At 45.0% G+C, this 17,495-nt stretch overlaps 2 protein-coding genes across 2 annotated transcripts; one reads left to right on the forward strand and one right to left on the reverse strand.

Moving 5' to 3' along the window:
- Nucleotides 1-6,661: 6,661 nt before the first annotated feature.
- LOC130161704 (neutral cholesterol ester hydrolase 1-like) lies at nt 6,662-11,010 on the reverse strand. Its single transcript, XM_056365131.1, has 5 exons — nt 10,651-11,010; nt 8,483-8,705; nt 8,153-8,222; nt 7,696-7,867; nt 6,662-7,403 (listed from the first exon to the last, which is right to left on the reverse strand). The coding sequence occupies exons 1-5, from the start codon at nt 10,783-10,785 to the stop codon at nt 6,783-6,785; spliced, it is 1,221 nt and encodes a 406-aa protein (XP_056221106.1). The 5' UTR covers nt 10,786-11,010; the 3' UTR covers nt 6,662-6,782.
- A 2,355-nt stretch (nt 11,011-13,365) lies between these two features.
- Nucleotides 13,366-17,136, forward strand: LOC130161679 (uncharacterized). The gene is made up of 5 exons (XM_056365095.1): nt 13,366-13,470; nt 13,537-13,586; nt 13,699-15,723; nt 15,768-16,933; nt 17,044-17,136. The coding sequence occupies exons 1-4, from the start codon at nt 13,407-13,409 to the stop codon at nt 16,815-16,817; spliced, it is 3,189 nt and encodes a 1,062-aa protein (XP_056221070.1). The 5' UTR covers nt 13,366-13,406; the 3' UTR covers nt 16,818-16,933; nt 17,044-17,136.
- Nucleotides 17,137-17,495: the final 359 nt, after the last annotated feature.

Genomic DNA, 17,495 nt, shown 5'->3' on the forward strand with positions numbered 1-17,495 from the left:
AAAGTCTGAAACCACGAGAGCGGAGGCTGTTGTGGCAGCACATTTACGCCCATGGTAATGTTCTGGTGTCCATATACTTTTGGCCATGTAGTGTTTATATGTGTGTGTGTGTGAAACACTGAATGTGTCCTTGTGCAGTTTGAGGCCCACGTTGTGGTTTTTCTCTTCCTCCCTACCAATCTTTCTCTGTCCTCCCTCTCTCTCTCTCTTTTTCTGCAGTTTCACCCTCCCTCGCTCGCCCCCTCCCTTAACGTCTTTCCAAATTGTGTTACATTCCCTTTTCCCTCTCTCTCTCTCTCCCTCCCTCTCTCTCTCTCTCTCTTGCTGCCTGTCAGGAAGAAGTGAACAATATGACCTTTGGTCGCAGCGATAACATTCTCCCTCATGAATTCCCCGTCGCTCCGTCTTTCCTTTCACATTCTCACCAGTTTGTTTTCGCTCCCGGCGCCTCTGTTTTCCTTAGAAATGATCATCTCGGCACCCGGTGATTAACGAGCAGCTCCGGGGGGCAGGGAGGAAGTCAGGCCTCCGGAGGGTCTCACACGGCCGTACATCCACCACATATACGTCCATGCTGCAGCTCAGAGAGTCTCGTCTCTCATGTTGATGAAATGAGTGTGAACAGTGAAAAGCTGCATGAAGTCCTGTGTTTTTTTGTTTTTTTTTTATTCCCATCGCGGCGGCATGGAAACTTCTGCAGACGAAGCCCAGAGGCAGGGGTGGATTAGGCTAAAAGGAGACCCTGGGGCCAAATATGAGCTGTTGGGCCCCTCTTGGACACCCCCCCCCCCCCCACTCTTCCCTCCCACTATATATCCTGTCACTTTCAGGTAGCTGTAGACATAGCTCCTGAGAAAAACAGAGCAACATACGAGCACATCTTCAGCTTTCAACTTAAAACCAAAATGAGTTCAACTAGCGTCACCTCCTCGTGGTCGTATCCCTCCGCCACTCAGACTAGCTCCAGGTTACACCCCTGTTTATCCAGAGTCAGAGAAAATATTAAACATATGTGTCAAGTTTGGTCATAATTGCCGTGCAAAGTCTTGAGTAACGGCTAAAAAGTGTTTTGTTAGGTCACACTGACCTTGACCTTTGACCTTCAAAATCCTCGTCTTTGAATCCAGGTGAATGTTTTTTACCAAATTTTAAGAAACTCCTTCAAGACGTTACTGAGATATTGCGTTCACAAGGCCGAGACCGCATTTTGTGAGGTCACGTGAGCTTGACCTTTGACCTTTCGCCACTAAAATCTAACCAGTTCATCCTTGGGGTCCTAGTGAATGTTTGTGCCAAATTTGAAGGAGTTACTGAGATATTGGTCCACGAGAATGAGACGGACAGAAAACCCCAAAACTGTTGGCTACTAACAGATAATTTCCACAATTCATCAATTAAATCACATTATCATTAATTATTATCATGAATCAGCTGTTATAGATACATATACAGTTATATTTGATTATTTTCTTAGATTTGTCTGCTGCTGTCTCATCGTCATTGTTGGACGACGACACACAAAACGGGGCGTTTATAAACTGCACGCTGCCGCCATCTCCACTGTGACCACATAACATATTCAACACATTGGGTCACAGCTTCTGAGTTAAACCGGATCCCCCTGAACGCACCCTTGTAGAAGCCAGTGGCGTAGTGGATTATGGGATAAGGACGGCTGCACAGATAAACCAGCTTTTCCCGATCTGTGTTTCTTAGACCCGTATGAGATCTGACACGACGTGTTGACCTGTTATGACTCATTGTATTTTGAATTGCTCTCACTGAAGGATCCGGCCTCTGATCTGTGAACACATTGCATGCTGGGATAAGTGGAATAAGCTCCCTGTTCTGTTGTGACTCTAAAGGGGATCAAGTGGTTCTGGAAAAACAATGGCTGAGTGAAGATCCATACAGAACTTGCACTCACACGTGCGGGCTGTTTGGCAGTTGACTGTAGGGTTACAGGCTGACTGTTGTTCAACCACCCACACACACACACACACACACACACACACACACACACACACACACACACACACACACACAGATTTGGGTAATCAAGTCCTGATGGGCAATCGCACACCAATCAAGTGTGTTAGGTGTGTGCAGAGAAAAACTGAGCATGCCCTGTGGCGCTCCAGATGCAGACTTGATGATGCAAGTTTGGCTGCTAATGGCACGCAAATACACACACACACACACACACACACACACACACACAAACAAAGAGAGGGAGAGAGAGACCTGTCTGTCAGGAGAAGCATGTTCCCGCTCACCTCTTCTCTACCATCTCTGATCACATGATCTGACAGGCATGTTACATTCTGTCACGCAACCATCTGATGGGTTTGGTTTCTGTTTCCTTGCAGGCTTTGACTTGAAGAACACATCACCATATCTGTGTGTGTGTGTGTGTGTGTGTGTGTGTGTGTGTGTGAGAGAGAGAGAGAGAGAAGAAGAAGAAGAACCCAGGAAAAGACAGAACCTGAAGCCAGAGGTTTGGTTGATATAGAGTCAGAGATGGAGTGAGAAAGAGGAAAAACAGTTTCTCACCAGGATGACAGATGGAGAGATTCTGGCAGATGTGTCGCTCTGGACGTGATTTTATTACTCTCCAATATTGCCGGACCTCAGATCAGAGGAATAAATCACAAGCCAAGCCTCAAACTTTTGAATCCAGGGATTAAAAAAGTACTCAAGTGTAAATCCATCAAAGAGAAACTGTTAAATTTTATGACGTTCATAAAATTTTGAGATGAAAACAAGAAGAGAAGGAATAAAAAACACATGATTCATGTGATAAATAATATCTACACATATTTATAGCAGCTGATTTAATGATTGGAGGCTGATGTTCACGGGGAGGATTTGGCGCCATCTCCTGTGTGAGATTTTAATCCAAAAAATCTAAATCAAAAATAATTGCTAACACCTTTAAACAATAACTTTGCATCTATTTAAATTGATTATTATACTTTAAATACCCATGTGACTAATAACTATAATAACTGAAGAACTAATAATTTTGCTTTTTAAAGAAATACTATATTTTTATATTCATAAATAGAAACATAATTTCATAATAAAACAATATTTTTTATAACAATTAAGCATTTTAATAGAATTTTTATTTCAGTATTATTCTAGTAACTAATAACCAGAATTAAATTAAAGGGAAAATAAGTTAAAATATTAAATCAAATTTAAAAAAAATATATATATATATCCATGGTAACTAATAATTATAACTAATCACTTCATAAACTATTATTGAAGTGAACAACAAATACTATGTTTTAATATCTAATAATAATAATAATATATATAATATAATATTGAATAACAAATCAGCACTTTAATAGGAATTACAAATTTGAAAAATACAACTCATTAAATGAAAAATAAAAACATTTAAATCAAACACACTTTTCTATGCCTGTCATTATTAATATAGTTAAACAGTTTATAGGTTAAACTTAAATAAATAAATGACAAAGTTGTAAATTGTGAATTTTTGACATTTTATTTTACATGGTGCAGATACAGTAGCTGAACTTCTGAGTAATTTAAAAATTTCACTTTCCCCTTTAAACCTTCTTCAATCACAGGTTTGGATTATTAATTATAACAGATGGGAATTTAATTGCTGTGATTATGAGTCAGTGATTCAGCTGCATCACAAATCACCAAACAACCACATCTGGTGTCATTTGGGAGGCCCGACCGTGAACTGACCGAACTCTCTTGATTCTCAGGTCGTGTGTCACATAAAAACACTGAAGGAAGGAAAGTAACATGGAAACAAACAGGTGATTTATCAGTTGTTACGGAGCGTTTCAGCTTCATTAATTACACTGGCATCTGGCAACAATGAAAATGAGTTACCAAACACACACGAGCTCATGTGACGTCATGTTTTCACACATAAATATTATATCTCACATGTCAAATGCTGTTTACACGTGTTCGCTGTGATGCGTTTTCCCTTGTGTCAACATCATGTGAATTTCTCACATGTGAAATGATGTTTCACTTGTAATTACAGCTGCAGCAACGTGGAGGAGAAGAAATGGAAACTCTTAACGACTCTATCTGCTGATGAAGAGCATGTGATGCGATCAAAAGCTCCAAAACAGCTGCTAAATGGACCTTGTGGTGAGCTTGTTATTTCCATTATCGATTAGTCGTCTGATTATTAAGATTTCTTCTATAAAATGTGAGGAAATAGTGTAAAATTATGCTTATTTTTTTTGTCCAACTAAAGATATTCAGTTTACAGTGACATAAAACTGAGAAAATGGCTCACACAAGCAGCATGTGAACTCTTATAACACGTTATAATGTAATTATAAGGGTTTATTAATGTATTTGTCAACAACTATAACTCCTCCTGTGAGCACACGAGTGGCTGCTGATACAAACAGATGAAACAAATATATTTTATAGAAGTTATAATTGCAGACAAATACTGTGCATTAATAAACACTTACAGTCTCATCACAGCTACATTATATTGTGTTATAGAGCATTTATTAAACATTTATATACTGCTCATGAATGCTAAATAGTGAGGGTTGAAATAGCACAATTACATAGTTAACATAATATATAACTAATACATTAGATTTCTTCTTCCTGAAACATTCAGACATGTTTTGTGGGTGTGTATTTTACGCTGTAGCAGTATTTTAGTCAGATAAACTACAACTTTTCCATGTTCAATTTAGATTATTGTGACTAAATAAACTGTCTTGCCTTTTTGTTCTCGTGTCAAATGTAAACTGTCGACCTCCGACACGGTCACCAGAGCTCCGCAGGTGCAGCGGCCTCGCTCCTCCTCATCACAGCAAAAACACTGTCCAGGGATGTCACGGCTTTCAAATAGAAAATACATGTGCAGACAGAAAAATCCCCCCTTTGCAAAAAAAAAACAAAAAAAAACCACATGATAATACATATACAGTACAAGAAATATTGCGATCCTGCTCCCCACATACCACTAGATTTGTCACAGCAGCCAATAAAACAGCTACTTTATAGGGTTTATTAGCATCTGGGGCCAGTTTGGTGTCTTTGCTTGGCTGCAACAATCCTCAACCTACTTATATTAAAACCTTATTTATACAATATAAAACGATTTAATGCATAATTCCATATAAAGCATTAAAAATTACAGCGCTAAGAAACATTCAATCCATCATTCAGATTTAAAAACGACTTATTTTAGAACATGCAGATGAAACATGGCTCGCTCTTTCTTTTTTTTTTTCTCTCTCTCTCTCTAGAAAGTGTGTAAAAAAAAAAAACGTGTTGCACATGGAATCTGCATCGCTCAGAGAAAATCCACACGTTAGGAACAAGCTGTCTGGAGTAATTTCCCTCCAAGAGAGAGAGAGAGGGGAGGGGAGGGGGGAGGGGAGGAGGGAGGGGGGGGGGGGAACATGAGAGTCCATTAGGGATGTCCCGTCTCTCGTGGCGATACAGTAATTCACGCATAAATTTCACAGCTATCATCATCATCATCATCATCATCATCATAGTTGTCTTCGTCTTCATCATTGCATTGGCCCTGCACTACAGTGGTCATCAAGAGAGCGAAGTTACAGAGTGAGCGATGCTTTCAAACATACATTATTGCACAATCCAGTGAGTGTACACAGCTGCGAACTCTGGCATACTTTAACCACAGACACACACACACACACACACACACACACACACACACACACACACACACACACACACACACACACTCTGTAACGTTGACTGGCCTGTTCTGTGTGTGTGAGCAGACTCTTTCAGCGTCTCAGTGCATCATGAAGGAATAAAAGCTGGACGAGTCGGAGCTTGTAGGTAGTACGTTATCTTTTCCCGCTTTTTTTACAGATAGATTTTTTTATTTTTTAAAACACTGATTATTATTATTTTGAACCTGAATTTATTTCCCCAGATCTAAAAGTTGTCGGTTGTTGTCCTGCTCAGAGAAGAGCAACGATTACAGGAAATAACTGGGGAGAAAATGTAAATAAGCTGTTAATTACATATTATTAAACAATACATGGTTAAATTATATCGTATTGAGCTCTGATTCAATTATATTTTCACACAGATTTTTGAATTATCGATATTGTAAATACACATTTCACGAGTTTATTATAATCAGAATAAATAACCAAATAAAATAAACAACCACATACGAACATTAATTGTTCTGTGGCCACTAAGATCTGGATTCGGATTTGATGCCATTAACTTCTAGTAACTGGATCTTTCCGTCTCCAGTGAAAATTGTCTGATTCAAAATCCGTCATTTGTACAGAGCTAGCTACGTGGTAAGAAATCCTACTGTGCATAAATTATGTTTTCAGACTTTGAGGAATTTTAAACATGTTGCATTGGCGTGAAAAAGCGTCAACGTCTTTGGTTGGATTTGATCGGAAAACGTTTTGGTTTTAAGGTTCAGTGACGACCGTTTTTTCATTTTTGGTCAATTTAAACGGTTTGCGGTGATTTTCAGCGACAGACTCAGTAGCGAAACAACGATGGTGAACGCCTGGTTTTACATTCTGCTGAATCAGACGTTCTCAAGGAGGAGGATGATTTGCCCCCTAGTGGCTACAACTTTAAATCCTCCAGGTAAGTATGTGAAGGATAGTGCAACAAGGAGCTCAAAGGAACCAGAAAATTCTCCCGCTCCCAGAACCTCTTTGGCGTCACAACCAGACTCTACAGATCCTGGTCCACAGATCCGGGTTCAGACGGATCTGGATCAGCCTGACGGTCTACAGGTTCTGGTCCAGCCAGTGGATGAAGTTGTTCATGCTCCTGTGTCCGACGCTGGACATCATCGGCAGGAACGCGAACACCATGCAGCCGTGAAACCCGTCGTCGTAGTGATCACTGGTCACCGTGACGCCGGCGTCCTGCAGGCGCTTCGCATACATGAGGCCGTCGTCCCTCAGCACGTCGAACTCACACGTCATCACGTACGCTTTCGGCGTCTTACCCAGAACTCCTTGCTCCGCCAGCAGTGGCGCCGCCCTCACATCCACCAGCGCCGGCACCTCGCCCACAACCCCCGGCGATCCCGTCTCTTTAAGAACCGGCCGGAAGTGTTTCTTGCGCTCACCTGAGAGCAAAGAGGTCCAGTCCAGTCTGGAGCGGGTGTCGGCGCCGATGGCCGGCTGGTCCAGGGAGCTGTGGTTGTTGGCGAGCAGGAGCGGCTCCAGGGAGGAGTCGGCGCCCAGGTACTGCAGCCAGAAACGAGCCATGACGGGCCGGTAGAGGATGGGCACGGCCTGGTTCTGCTGGTAGGACGGGGTGTAGAAGTCGAGGGCCTGCAGCACCGGGTAGATCAACGCCTGGGCCTTGAACCTCGCGCTCAGACTGTCGTCAGAGCTGAGCTGCGGATACAGGAGGGAGGCACAAATCAGCTGATGTGTACGGTGGCCCTGAGGGCTCACACACATGCAAACACGTAATCGGAATTAAGGCAAATGATGTTTGTTTGTTTTACTGAGACAGACTGGAATCATTCAGTGTGTTACTTCGATAAAGGAAGTGTAGAAACGTGTGTGTTCTGACCTCAGGTGTGTGTGTTCTGACCTCAGGTGTGTGTGTTAGACTCGTATCTGTCTTCGTGTAAGATGCTGTATGAGATCTGGATATCGTGAGACGTGCGTTTGTTTCGTTTACCTCCTGAGCCACGGCAGCGGCCAGGTTCCCCCCGGCGCTGTCCCCGGACACACACACCCTCCCCGGATCGATGCTGTAGCGCTCCAAAACCTGAGCGGACAGGAAGGCCCGGGACGCCGCCAGCGCATCGTGGTACTGGTCTGGGAACACCGCCTCCGGAGCCAGACGGTAACTATAGCAACAAGACAATATTGTCATGCATCATACTGTAAAAGCCCCAGCCCTGGCAGCAGTGATGTGTTAGCACTGACACTAACGCTGAGACATTTAGTTGATTCATCCATTAGTGAGAATTAATCACCAACAATTCTGATAATTAATTAATCACTTAAGTAATTAATGAATCCATTCTCTGCTTCCTGCCTCTTCAATCAGAGAGATATCAGCTAACAGCAGCTTCGGTCTGAACTTTCCTTCCTCTAAATGAATGAGTTTGTTTTAATGTGACAGAACTCACTCTACAGACATCACGACAGCATCCAGATCCTCCGCCATCTTCCGGCAAAGACGGTCATAGGATCGCATTCCTGCGAAGCAAGTGAGCTCAGTGTGAGTGATACTGACGTTTCACATACAACAATGAAGGTTTTGTTCTTATATTTACTCACGTTCTGATTATTATCAACCCCAGAACTTTTAAATGTAAGAGTCAGGTTGGTTTAATCTGACCCGGGGTGTCACAGTAAAATATATTCAGCTAAACTCGACTGAAGCCGAAACATTTTTCCTGCAGAAAACAGAAAAGTCAACGATTCAGTTTTTCAGAGTTTTAAAAACCAGCACTCACGGCCGCTGCCGAGGGCCCACCCTCCACCGTGGAAGTATATGACCCCTCTCTTCAGCTTCTTCCCGCCCTTTGGCTGGAAGACCCTGGTGGGCACGCCGCCCAGCGCGGAGTCGGTCACGAGCACGGCGGGGCAGGAGCGAGCCTCGATCACCTCCACCCAGGACACCACCTGGTTCAACAGGTGGACGCGATGGCACACGCCCAGAGCGTGAGCCACGTCACTCTGGAAAAACAAACACACACAAACACGCCAATTATCACCTGAGCTGAACGGACGCTGTTCTGATTCCTCAAGAAAGACGTTTAAATCAAAACTTTATTGATAGAAAATGTCTTAAGGAGAAGAGCACAGATGTTTCACCCTCAAACTTGTACTATTTTAATATTTCGCAATTTGAAAGTTAGAGGTGATCTCTCACCTGAAGCGTCTCCCTGTCAGTGTGATGATGGAAAAACAACAACAAGGTGGAGAAGAAACAAGAGCTGTAAGCTGAGACTCCGCAGGGCGTGAAAACCTGTCCTATACATTGAGTGTGTGTGAAATCTTGTTGCTCTGCATTGGCGCATTAGATTATAAGATTTAGGTGTGTGTGTGTGTGTGTGTGTGTGTGTGTGTGTGTGTGTGTGTGTGTGTGTGTGTGTGAACTGCCGGTGCAAAGTTTAAGAGGAGCTTAAGTTTAATCTAACATGTTACATACGGCTCTGTCGTAACAGCACAAGGCCGACGCCACATATTAAACAGGTGCAGGTTAAAGCGCGTTCAGCAGCAGGGTCAAAGGTCATTTCCTTGTTATTCTGACCACCTGAGATCTATGTCATTCTGTTCTATGTGAATCTCTCTCACTACACTCTACTCTCATCTCTTAATCTGTTCTATTCTCTTGTGTAATATCTCTGACCCCTCACTACATCCATCTGTATCCTCTGATTTTATCACAGTAAATTATAAAAGTGGGCTTTAGTGTAGTAGTAGTAGTAGTAGTAGTAGTATTAGTATTAGTGTAGTATTTAGTTAAGTAAAGAAGAGTACAGTGGGCTATGGTATAATACAGTATATTACAGTAAAGTACAGTAGAATATCACGGGCTATACTATAGTATTGTGCAGTGCAGTAAAGTATACATAGTGAGCTATGGTATAGTAGAGTAAATTATAGTATAGTATAAGTATTAGTATTGTTGAGTAAAGTAGCCTATAGTACACCTAAGTATAGTATAGATAGTGTAATATCTGTAGTTATATATAGTTGGCTATAGAACAGCTAAGTATAATGTAGTATAGTATAGTATAGTGTAGTATAGTATATTGTAGTACAGTGGAGTAAAGTTTAGTATAGTATAATAGAGTAGAGTAGAGTTAAGTATAGTATAGTATGGAATAGTAAAGTATAGTATAGTACAGTATAGTATAGTATAGTATAGTACAGTATAGTATAGTATAGTATCGTATAGTATAGTATAGTAAAGTATAGAATAGTATAGTATGGAATAGTAAAGTATAGTATAGTATAGTATGGAATAGAATGGTATAGTGTATAGTATAGAGTAGTACAGTGGAGTTAAGAAAAGTTTAGTACAGTATAGTAAAGTATAGTATAGTGTAGTATAGTGTATTGTAGTACAGTGGAGTAAAGTTTAGTATAGTATAGTATAGTATAGTATGGAATAGTAAAGTATAGTACAGTATACTACAGTATAGTACAGTATAGTACAGTAAAGTATAGTATGGAATAGTAAAGTATAGTATAGTATAGTATAGTATAGTATAGTATAGTATAGTATAGTATAGTATAGCATTGTATATTCTCAAATGTGCTACTCTATTTTTCCTGTTTTATTCTACTGTGTTTTCTACTTAATAACTTCCCTCTCTACTTCATGTTATGCTCTTCTAACACTGTGATACAGTATTACTGTTATTGCCTGTGACCTACAGTTTCATACTACTATTATTTACAGAATATGCTGACAGGTTTTTGTAACACACCTTTGTCTCTCCTCTGTTTTCTAACCCTCGGCTCCATCTCCTGAATAAACGGATATTCTGCTACAGCTCTCAGCTGTAAAGACGCTGTTTCTCTAGAACTTTCTCTGACAGCTCTCTCTGTCTTCCCTCGCATCAACCTGTCCACCTCTGCTCTCCTGTCTCCCGCATCACTCGGCTCTCACCGCCCGCATGAAGCTCCGGAACAGCGCGTCTAGCAGCATCAGCTTCCACGGCTCGCTCACGCCGCTCGGTAGCGGCAGGTAGACGTAGTAGGCGGCCGCCGACAGCAGCACGGCTCCGGCCAAACGGAGCCTCATCGTGGCGGACTGGTACCTGCCTGCTGGATCCTACCGTTCATACGTGATTATCCTCCCACAGGTCCCGGGCGGTCGGTGGCTCCGCGAGGGATCGACGAAACACGGATGAATGACCCCGATTTCAAAATAAAAGTCGGGTTTTAGGTTTGCGGTCGATTTCATAGCGCTGCTGGCAAACGACCAGCGTGCGAAAACATTCTTATTTTGAAATTTCGTTCCAGGAAGTGGAGTAAGCCTTGCGTAATGTGGTTGCTGACGGGAAATGTAGTCCTTTAGATAATAATAATAAAAACAATGTATATTATATTATATTATATTATATTATATTATATTATATTATATTATATTATATTATATTATATTATTTTATTTTGTTTTGTTTTGTTTTATTTTATAATATGTTATGTTATGTTATGTTATGTTATGTTATGTTATGTTATGTTACATGATACGATATTATATTATATTAACCTTTATTTTGTTGGGTAGGTTAAATGTCCATGAGAAATTAATGACATGACATTGTATGTGAATCCAATTTTGAAATTTAATATGAGGGTTTAAAAAGCAGATAACAACATTGTGGCTGTGGTATTTATTATGCATGTGTGTGATCTTTAACAATGAAAAATATGAAACAAATCTAGTCAAGCACATAGTCCAATTTCCCTGCACTCAAGCAATCAAGCATTACTTTACTGTAAATTAAGTGATGGTCATCTGAGTTTATTCTACTCTCTTCTGGATAGTTACTGAACCAAATACTTTAAGCTATGGTAATAGTCTTGAACAAAAAACCCACCATGTTCAAGTGGGTGGAATAACACACAGTTGAAGCTGAAGCAGATACTTGTACTCTTTCCTACTTTATTCAAATATGTCCTTGGTTGGGCTCATCCGACTATTCACAACAACCTTTTTACTTCTCATTAGATTCCAACGGTCAAATAAAAATCTGAAAGACTTGTGCCAACCTTTTGCAGTGCAACTCTCCTGTCAGATAATTAGCCACACCTGTCTTCAACTACTCACACCTGTGTTAAACAGGGAAGTAAGAGGGGACATCTTATAAAGAGCTCCAGAGGGACCTCAGTGATTTATTGTTTTCAGACTAGTTCAGTTGTGTGGTTCGGTAGGAGCTGATACAAGTTATTTTGCTGCTTCACTGGCCTATATCTGTGGCCAAAGCCATGGGGTTTCTCTTAAGGTAAGTGTATGGTTTTAAAATGCACCTGCCATTTGTCAACTCCTCTAACAGGGACTGGGATGCATCAGGTTAGCAATTAATGCCGGTTTCATACCTGTTGAGGGTGTAATTGTATTGCTCAAGGATGCAAAGTGGTCTTCAGGAATGCTTAATGTTTTCCAATGGGCACTCTTATCCTGCTGCAAGTGTTACATACTGAGAAGTTGACATTTCCTATCATATGTTCAGCTAGTGTGTTGCTTTAGCTGGCTAGAGGGCAGTGGATAAATAAGCAAACTGTGGGTCTTGGGCCTGTGCAGAACTCTACTGCAGCACATCCTGCTTCCTCTTTGTGGTGGTTGATGGCTGATTTTTAAAAATGCATTCAGGTAGTGACTAGAAAAAAGCTTAATGCCAAAATGGGCTCTTTATGAGCTAGCATGACTCTTGTGGACTAAAGGAAGATCTACAACTATACCACTAAACAGGCAAACATTTCCCACATTTTAAGTTTTGTGTACTTTGTAATCTCAGTGCTCTAAATTGTTACAACAGACATAACTGCTCACAACAGGATATGAGCTTTTGTTAAGGACAGAGGTACAACTTGGTAAAATGGCAACATCTGCTGGACACTAATTGTGTTTGCTCTAATTTAACCTCCTAGGACCTGGTGTCCACATATGTGGACCTCACATTTTGGGTTCTCTAGACCACAATACTAACTTTTTCTCAACAAGGGCCTGGTGGTATTTATTATGCATGTGTGTGATCTTTAACAATGAAAAATATGAAACAAATCTAGTCAAGCACATAGTCCAATTTCCCTGCACTCAAGCAATCAAGCATTACTTTACTGTAAATTAAGTGATGGTCATCTGAGTTTATTCTACTCTCTTCTGGATAGTTACTGAACCAAATACTTTAAGCTATGGTAATAGTCTTGAACAAAAAACCCACCATGTTCAAGTGGGTGGAATAACACACAGTTGAAGCTGAAGCAGATACTTGTACTCTTTCCTACTTTATTCAAATATGTCCTTGGTTGGGCTCATCCGACTATTCACAACAACCTTTTTACTTCTCATTAGATTCCAACGGTCAAATAAAAATCTGAAAGACTTGTGCCAACCTTTTGCAGTGCAACTCTCCTGTCAGATAATTAGCCACACCTGTCTTCAACTACTCACACCTGTGTTAAACAGGGAAGTAAGAGGGGACATCTTATAAAGAGCTCCAGAGGGACCTCAGTGATTTATTGTTTTCAGACTAGTTCAGTTGTGTGGTTCGGTAGGAGCTGATACAAGTTATTTTGCTGCTTCACTGGCCTATATCTGTGGCCAAAGCCATGGGGTTTCTCTTAAGGTAAGTGTATGGTTTTTTTTTTGTGTTTGGTTTTGTGTTCAACTCTTTATTAAAGCATATAGTGACTAGGATGTCTTCTTTCTCCAGATGGTTGCTGCTGACCTTGCTAGTGGTAGGAAGACGTCAAGCAAATGGTAAGTTTTTATTTAAGATGTGAAATTAATTGGTTGTATGCATGGATTAAAATGTTTGCTTAACAGCTTACAGCATTGGATCTGTTGAGAAGCATGGAGGCTCAAATACAAATGAGGTAAGTAGCTACAGCACGCAAATAATTCTGTTACCGGTTTAAAGCTGAATCACAGGAACCAAATGACTAATCTGTGCCAGGAATCGGATATTTATCAATTTATTCTTATCAGCCACAGCAGCCTCACGTGCTGAGCTACCAGCAGCCACAGGTTCCCCCACAACCACAGATGCCCCCGCAGCCTGGTTACCCACCCCTGCAGGCCCAAGGTCCCCAGCAGCCTAATCAGCCGCAGGTACCTCAGCAGCCCGGTTATCCACCCCAGCTGCCTCCACAGGCACCCCAGCAGCCCCAACAGCCTAAGCAGCCACAGGTACCCCAGCAGCCCAGTTACCTGCCCCAGCAGCCTCCACAACCACAGGTACCCCAGCAGCCCAGTTACCTGCCCCAGCAGCCCAGCTCACCAGCCCAGCAGCCTAAACAACCGCAGGTACCTCAGCAGCCTGGCTACCCACCCCAGCAGCCTCCACAACCGCAGGTACCTCAGCAGCCCGGCTACCCACCCCAGCAGCCCGGCTACCCACCCCAGCAGCCTAAACAACCGCAGGTACCCCAGCAGCCCGGCTACCCACCCCAGCAGCCTAAACAACCGCAGGTACCCCAGCAGCCCGGCTACCCACCCCAGCAGGCTAAACAACCGCAGGTACCTCAGCAGCCCGGCTACCCACCCCAGCAGCCTAAACAACCGCAGGTACCCCAGCAGCCCGGCTACCCAACCCAGCAGGCTAAACAACCGCAGGTACCTCAGCAGCCCGGCTACCCACCCCAGCAGCCTCCACAACCGCAGGTACCCCAGCAACCTAAACAACCGCAGGTACCCCAGCAGCCTGGCTACCCACCCCAGCAGCCTCCACAACTGCAGGTACCCCAGCAGCCTGGCTACCCACCCCAGCAGCCTCCACAACCGCAGGTACCCCAGCAGCCTGGCTACCCACCCCAGCAGCCTCCACAACCACAGGTACCTCAGCAGCCTGGCTACCCACCCCAGCAGGCTAAACAACCGCAGGTACCCCAGCAGCCCGGCTACCAAACCCAGCAGGCTAAACAACCGCAGGTACCCCAGCAGGCTAAACAACCGCAGGTACCTCAGCAGCCCGGCTACCCACCCCAGCAGCCTCCACAACCGCAGGTACCCCAGCAACCTAAACAACCGCAGGTACCCCAGCAGCCTGGCTACCCACCCCAGCAGCCTCCACAACTGCAGGTACCCCAGCAGCCTGGCTACCCACCCCAGCAGCCTCCACAACCGCAGGTACCCCAGCAGCCTGGCTACCCACCCCAGCAGCCTCCACAACCGCAGGTACCTCAGCAGCCCGGCTACCCACCCCAGCAGCCCGGCTACCCACCCCAGCAGCCTAAACAACCGCAGGTACCCCAGCAGCCCGGCTACCCACCCCAGCAGCCTAAACAACCGCAGGTACCCCAGCAGCCCGGCTACCCACCCCAGCAGGCTAAACAACCGCAGGTACCTCAGCAGCCCGGCTACCCACCCCAGCAGCCTAAACAACCGCAGGTACCCCAGCAGCCCGGCTACCCAACCCAGCAGGCTAAACAACCGCAGGTACCTCAGCAGCCCGGCTACCCACCCCAGCAGCCTCCACAACCGCAGGTACCCCAGCAACCTAAACAACCGCAGGTACCCCAGCAGCCTGGCTACCCACCCCAGCAGCCTCCACAACTGCAGGTACCCCAGCAGCCTGGCTACCCACCCCAGCAGCCTCCACAACCGCAGGTACCCCAGCAGCCTGGCTACCCACCCCAGCAGCCTCCACAACCACAGGTACCTCAGCAGCCTGGCTACCCACCCCAGCAGGCTAAACAACCGCAGGTACCCCAGCAGCCGGCTACCAAACCCAGCAGGCTAAACAACCGCAGGTACCCCAGCAGGCTAAACAACCGCAGGTACCTCAGCAGCCCGGCTACCCACCCCAGCAGCCTCCACAACCGCAGGTACCCCAGCAACCTAAACAACCGCAGGTACCCCAGCAGCCTGGCTACCCACCCCAGCAGCCTCCACAACTGCAGGTACCCCAGCAGCCTGGCTACCCACCCCAGCAGCCTCCACAACCGCAGGTACCCCAGCAGCCTGGCTACCCACCCCAGCAGCCTCCACAACCGCAGGTACCCCAGCAGCCCGGCTACCCACCCCAGCAGCCTAAACAACCGCAGGTACCCCAGCAGCCCGGCTCCCCACCCCAGCAGCCTAAACAACCGCAGGTACCTCAGCAGCCCGGCTACCCACCCCAGCAGCCTAAACAACCGCAGGTACCTCAGCAGCCTAATTGGCCACAGCTACCTCAGCAGCCTGGCTACCCGCCCCAGGTTCCCCAGCAGCCCAGTCGCCCTTCCCAACAACCACAGGTATCTAAGCAACCTGGCTACTTGCCCCAGCAGCCCAGCTACCCAACCAAGCAGCTACGGGTACCTCAGCAGCTCGGCTACCCGCCCCGGGTTCCCCATCAGCCTAATCGACCACAGGTACCTCAGCAGCCCGGCTACCCGCCCCGGGTTCCCCATCAGCCTAATCGACCACAGGTACCTCAGCAGCCTGGCTACCCGCCCCGGGTTCCCCATCAGCCTAATCGACCACAGGTACCTCAGCAGCCCGGCTACCCGCCCCGGGTTCCCCATCAGCCTAATCGACCACAGGTACCGCAGTATTCTGGCTACCTGCCCCAGCAGCCCGGCTACCCACCCAAGCAGCTGCAGGTACCCCAAAAGCTGCACATACCTCAGCAACCCAGGTACCTACCTCAGCACCCTAGCTACCTGCCCAAGCAGCCTCAGGTACCTCAGCACCTTAGCTACCAGCCACAGCAGCCCAGCTACCCGCCCAAGCAACCCCAGTGGCTATCAGTATCCCAGCAGTCTAAGAATCCGCAGGTACCCCCACAACCACAGGTACTTCAACAGCCTGGCTACCTGCCCAAGCGGCCCCAGGTGCCCCAGCAGCCTGGCTTCCAGCCTCAGCAGGCCAGCTATCCACCCAAGCAGCCCAGCTATCCACCCATGTGGCCCCAGCAGTCCCAGGCTTCCAGTTACCCTCCCAAGCAGTCCCAGGTGCCCCAGCAGCCTGGCTACAGACCCCAACAGCCCAAGCAGCCCCGACTGGCTTTCCACCTGCCTCAGCAGCCTAGCTACATACGCAAGATGCCCCACATACAGCGCTCCCTGCCCAATCAGACAAAAGTTCTTAAACATCTCTTTCAAAAACAGCAACAGAGACTGTAGGTGCCCAAGCAGCTTCAGATCAGTTCCTCATCTCAGCAGTTTGAAGTTTCTGAACAGCAACATCAATGTTTATCCTACTTCTTTCCAAGAAGTTGTTGCCTGAATGTTTTCAAATGGTAAGCTGTGATCACTGGCACATTTTTGGGCAGGTTCTATACTTTATCAGCAATTGAATGATTCAAGTTTTGAAATTTCCTTTTAATCAACTTTTTTTTTCTGTTTTTAGGCACCACAACACTGAAGATGTTTCAGCTGCTTTCATCTGAACTATTGTACTTTTGACTTGTCAAACTGAAATAAAGTAAACTTGTCATGTCTACATTGCTTGACAATGTTTTTATTTTTAGAAAACTTGCACTTGTAGCTGAAAGGAGTTTCAGGTCTGACTCAAATGGTTTTAAAATGCACCTGCCATTTGTCAACTCCTCTAATAGAGGGACTGGGATGCATCAGGTTAGCAATTAATGCTGGTTTCATACCTGTTGAGGGTGTAATTGTATTGCTCAAGGATGCAAAGTGGTCTTCAGGAATGCTTAATGTTTTCCAATGGGCACTCTTATCCTGCTGCAAGTGTTACATACTGAGAAGTTGACATTTCCTATCATATGTTCAGCTAGTGTGTTGCTTTAGCTGGCTAGAGGGCAGTGGATAAATAAGCAAACTGTGGGCCTTGGGCCT

Source organism: Seriola aureovittata, chromosome 20 (assembly GCF_021018895.1).
Source record: "Seriola aureovittata isolate HTS-2021-v1 ecotype China chromosome 20, ASM2101889v1, whole genome shotgun sequence".
NCBI lineage: Eukaryota > Metazoa > Chordata > Actinopteri > Carangiformes > Carangidae > Seriola > Seriola aureovittata.

What these genes read in the sequence shown, in the direction of transcription:
- LOC130161704 (XM_056365131.1), bottom strand. Translation starts at nt 10,785, where the DNA reads ATGAGGCTCCGTTTGGCCGGAGCCGTGCTGCTGTCGGCGGCCGCCTAC. An exon ending in GTGGGCCCTCGGCAGCGGCC is followed by an intron (nt 8,223 to 8,482) that starts GTGAGTGCTGGT and finishes CTTGCTTCGCAG; the next exon opens with GAATGCGATCCTATGACCGT. An exon ending in CCGCTGCCGTGGCTCAGGAG is followed by an intron (nt 7,404 to 7,695) that starts GTAAACGAAACA and finishes CTGTATCCGCAG; the next exon opens with CTCAGCTCTGACGACAGTCT.
- LOC130161679 (XM_056365095.1), top strand. Translation starts at nt 13,407, where the DNA reads ATGTCTTCTTTCTCCAGATGGTTGCTGCTGACCTTGCTAGTGGTAGGA. An exon ending in AGGAAGACGTCAAGCAAATG is followed by an intron (nt 13,471 to 13,536) that starts GTAAGTTTTTAT and finishes TTTGCTTAACAG; the next exon opens with CTTACAGCATTGGATCTGTT. An exon ending in GAGGCTCAAATACAAATGAG is followed by an intron (nt 13,587 to 13,698) that starts GTAAGTAGCTAC and finishes TATTCTTATCAG; the next exon opens with CCACAGCAGCCTCACGTGCT.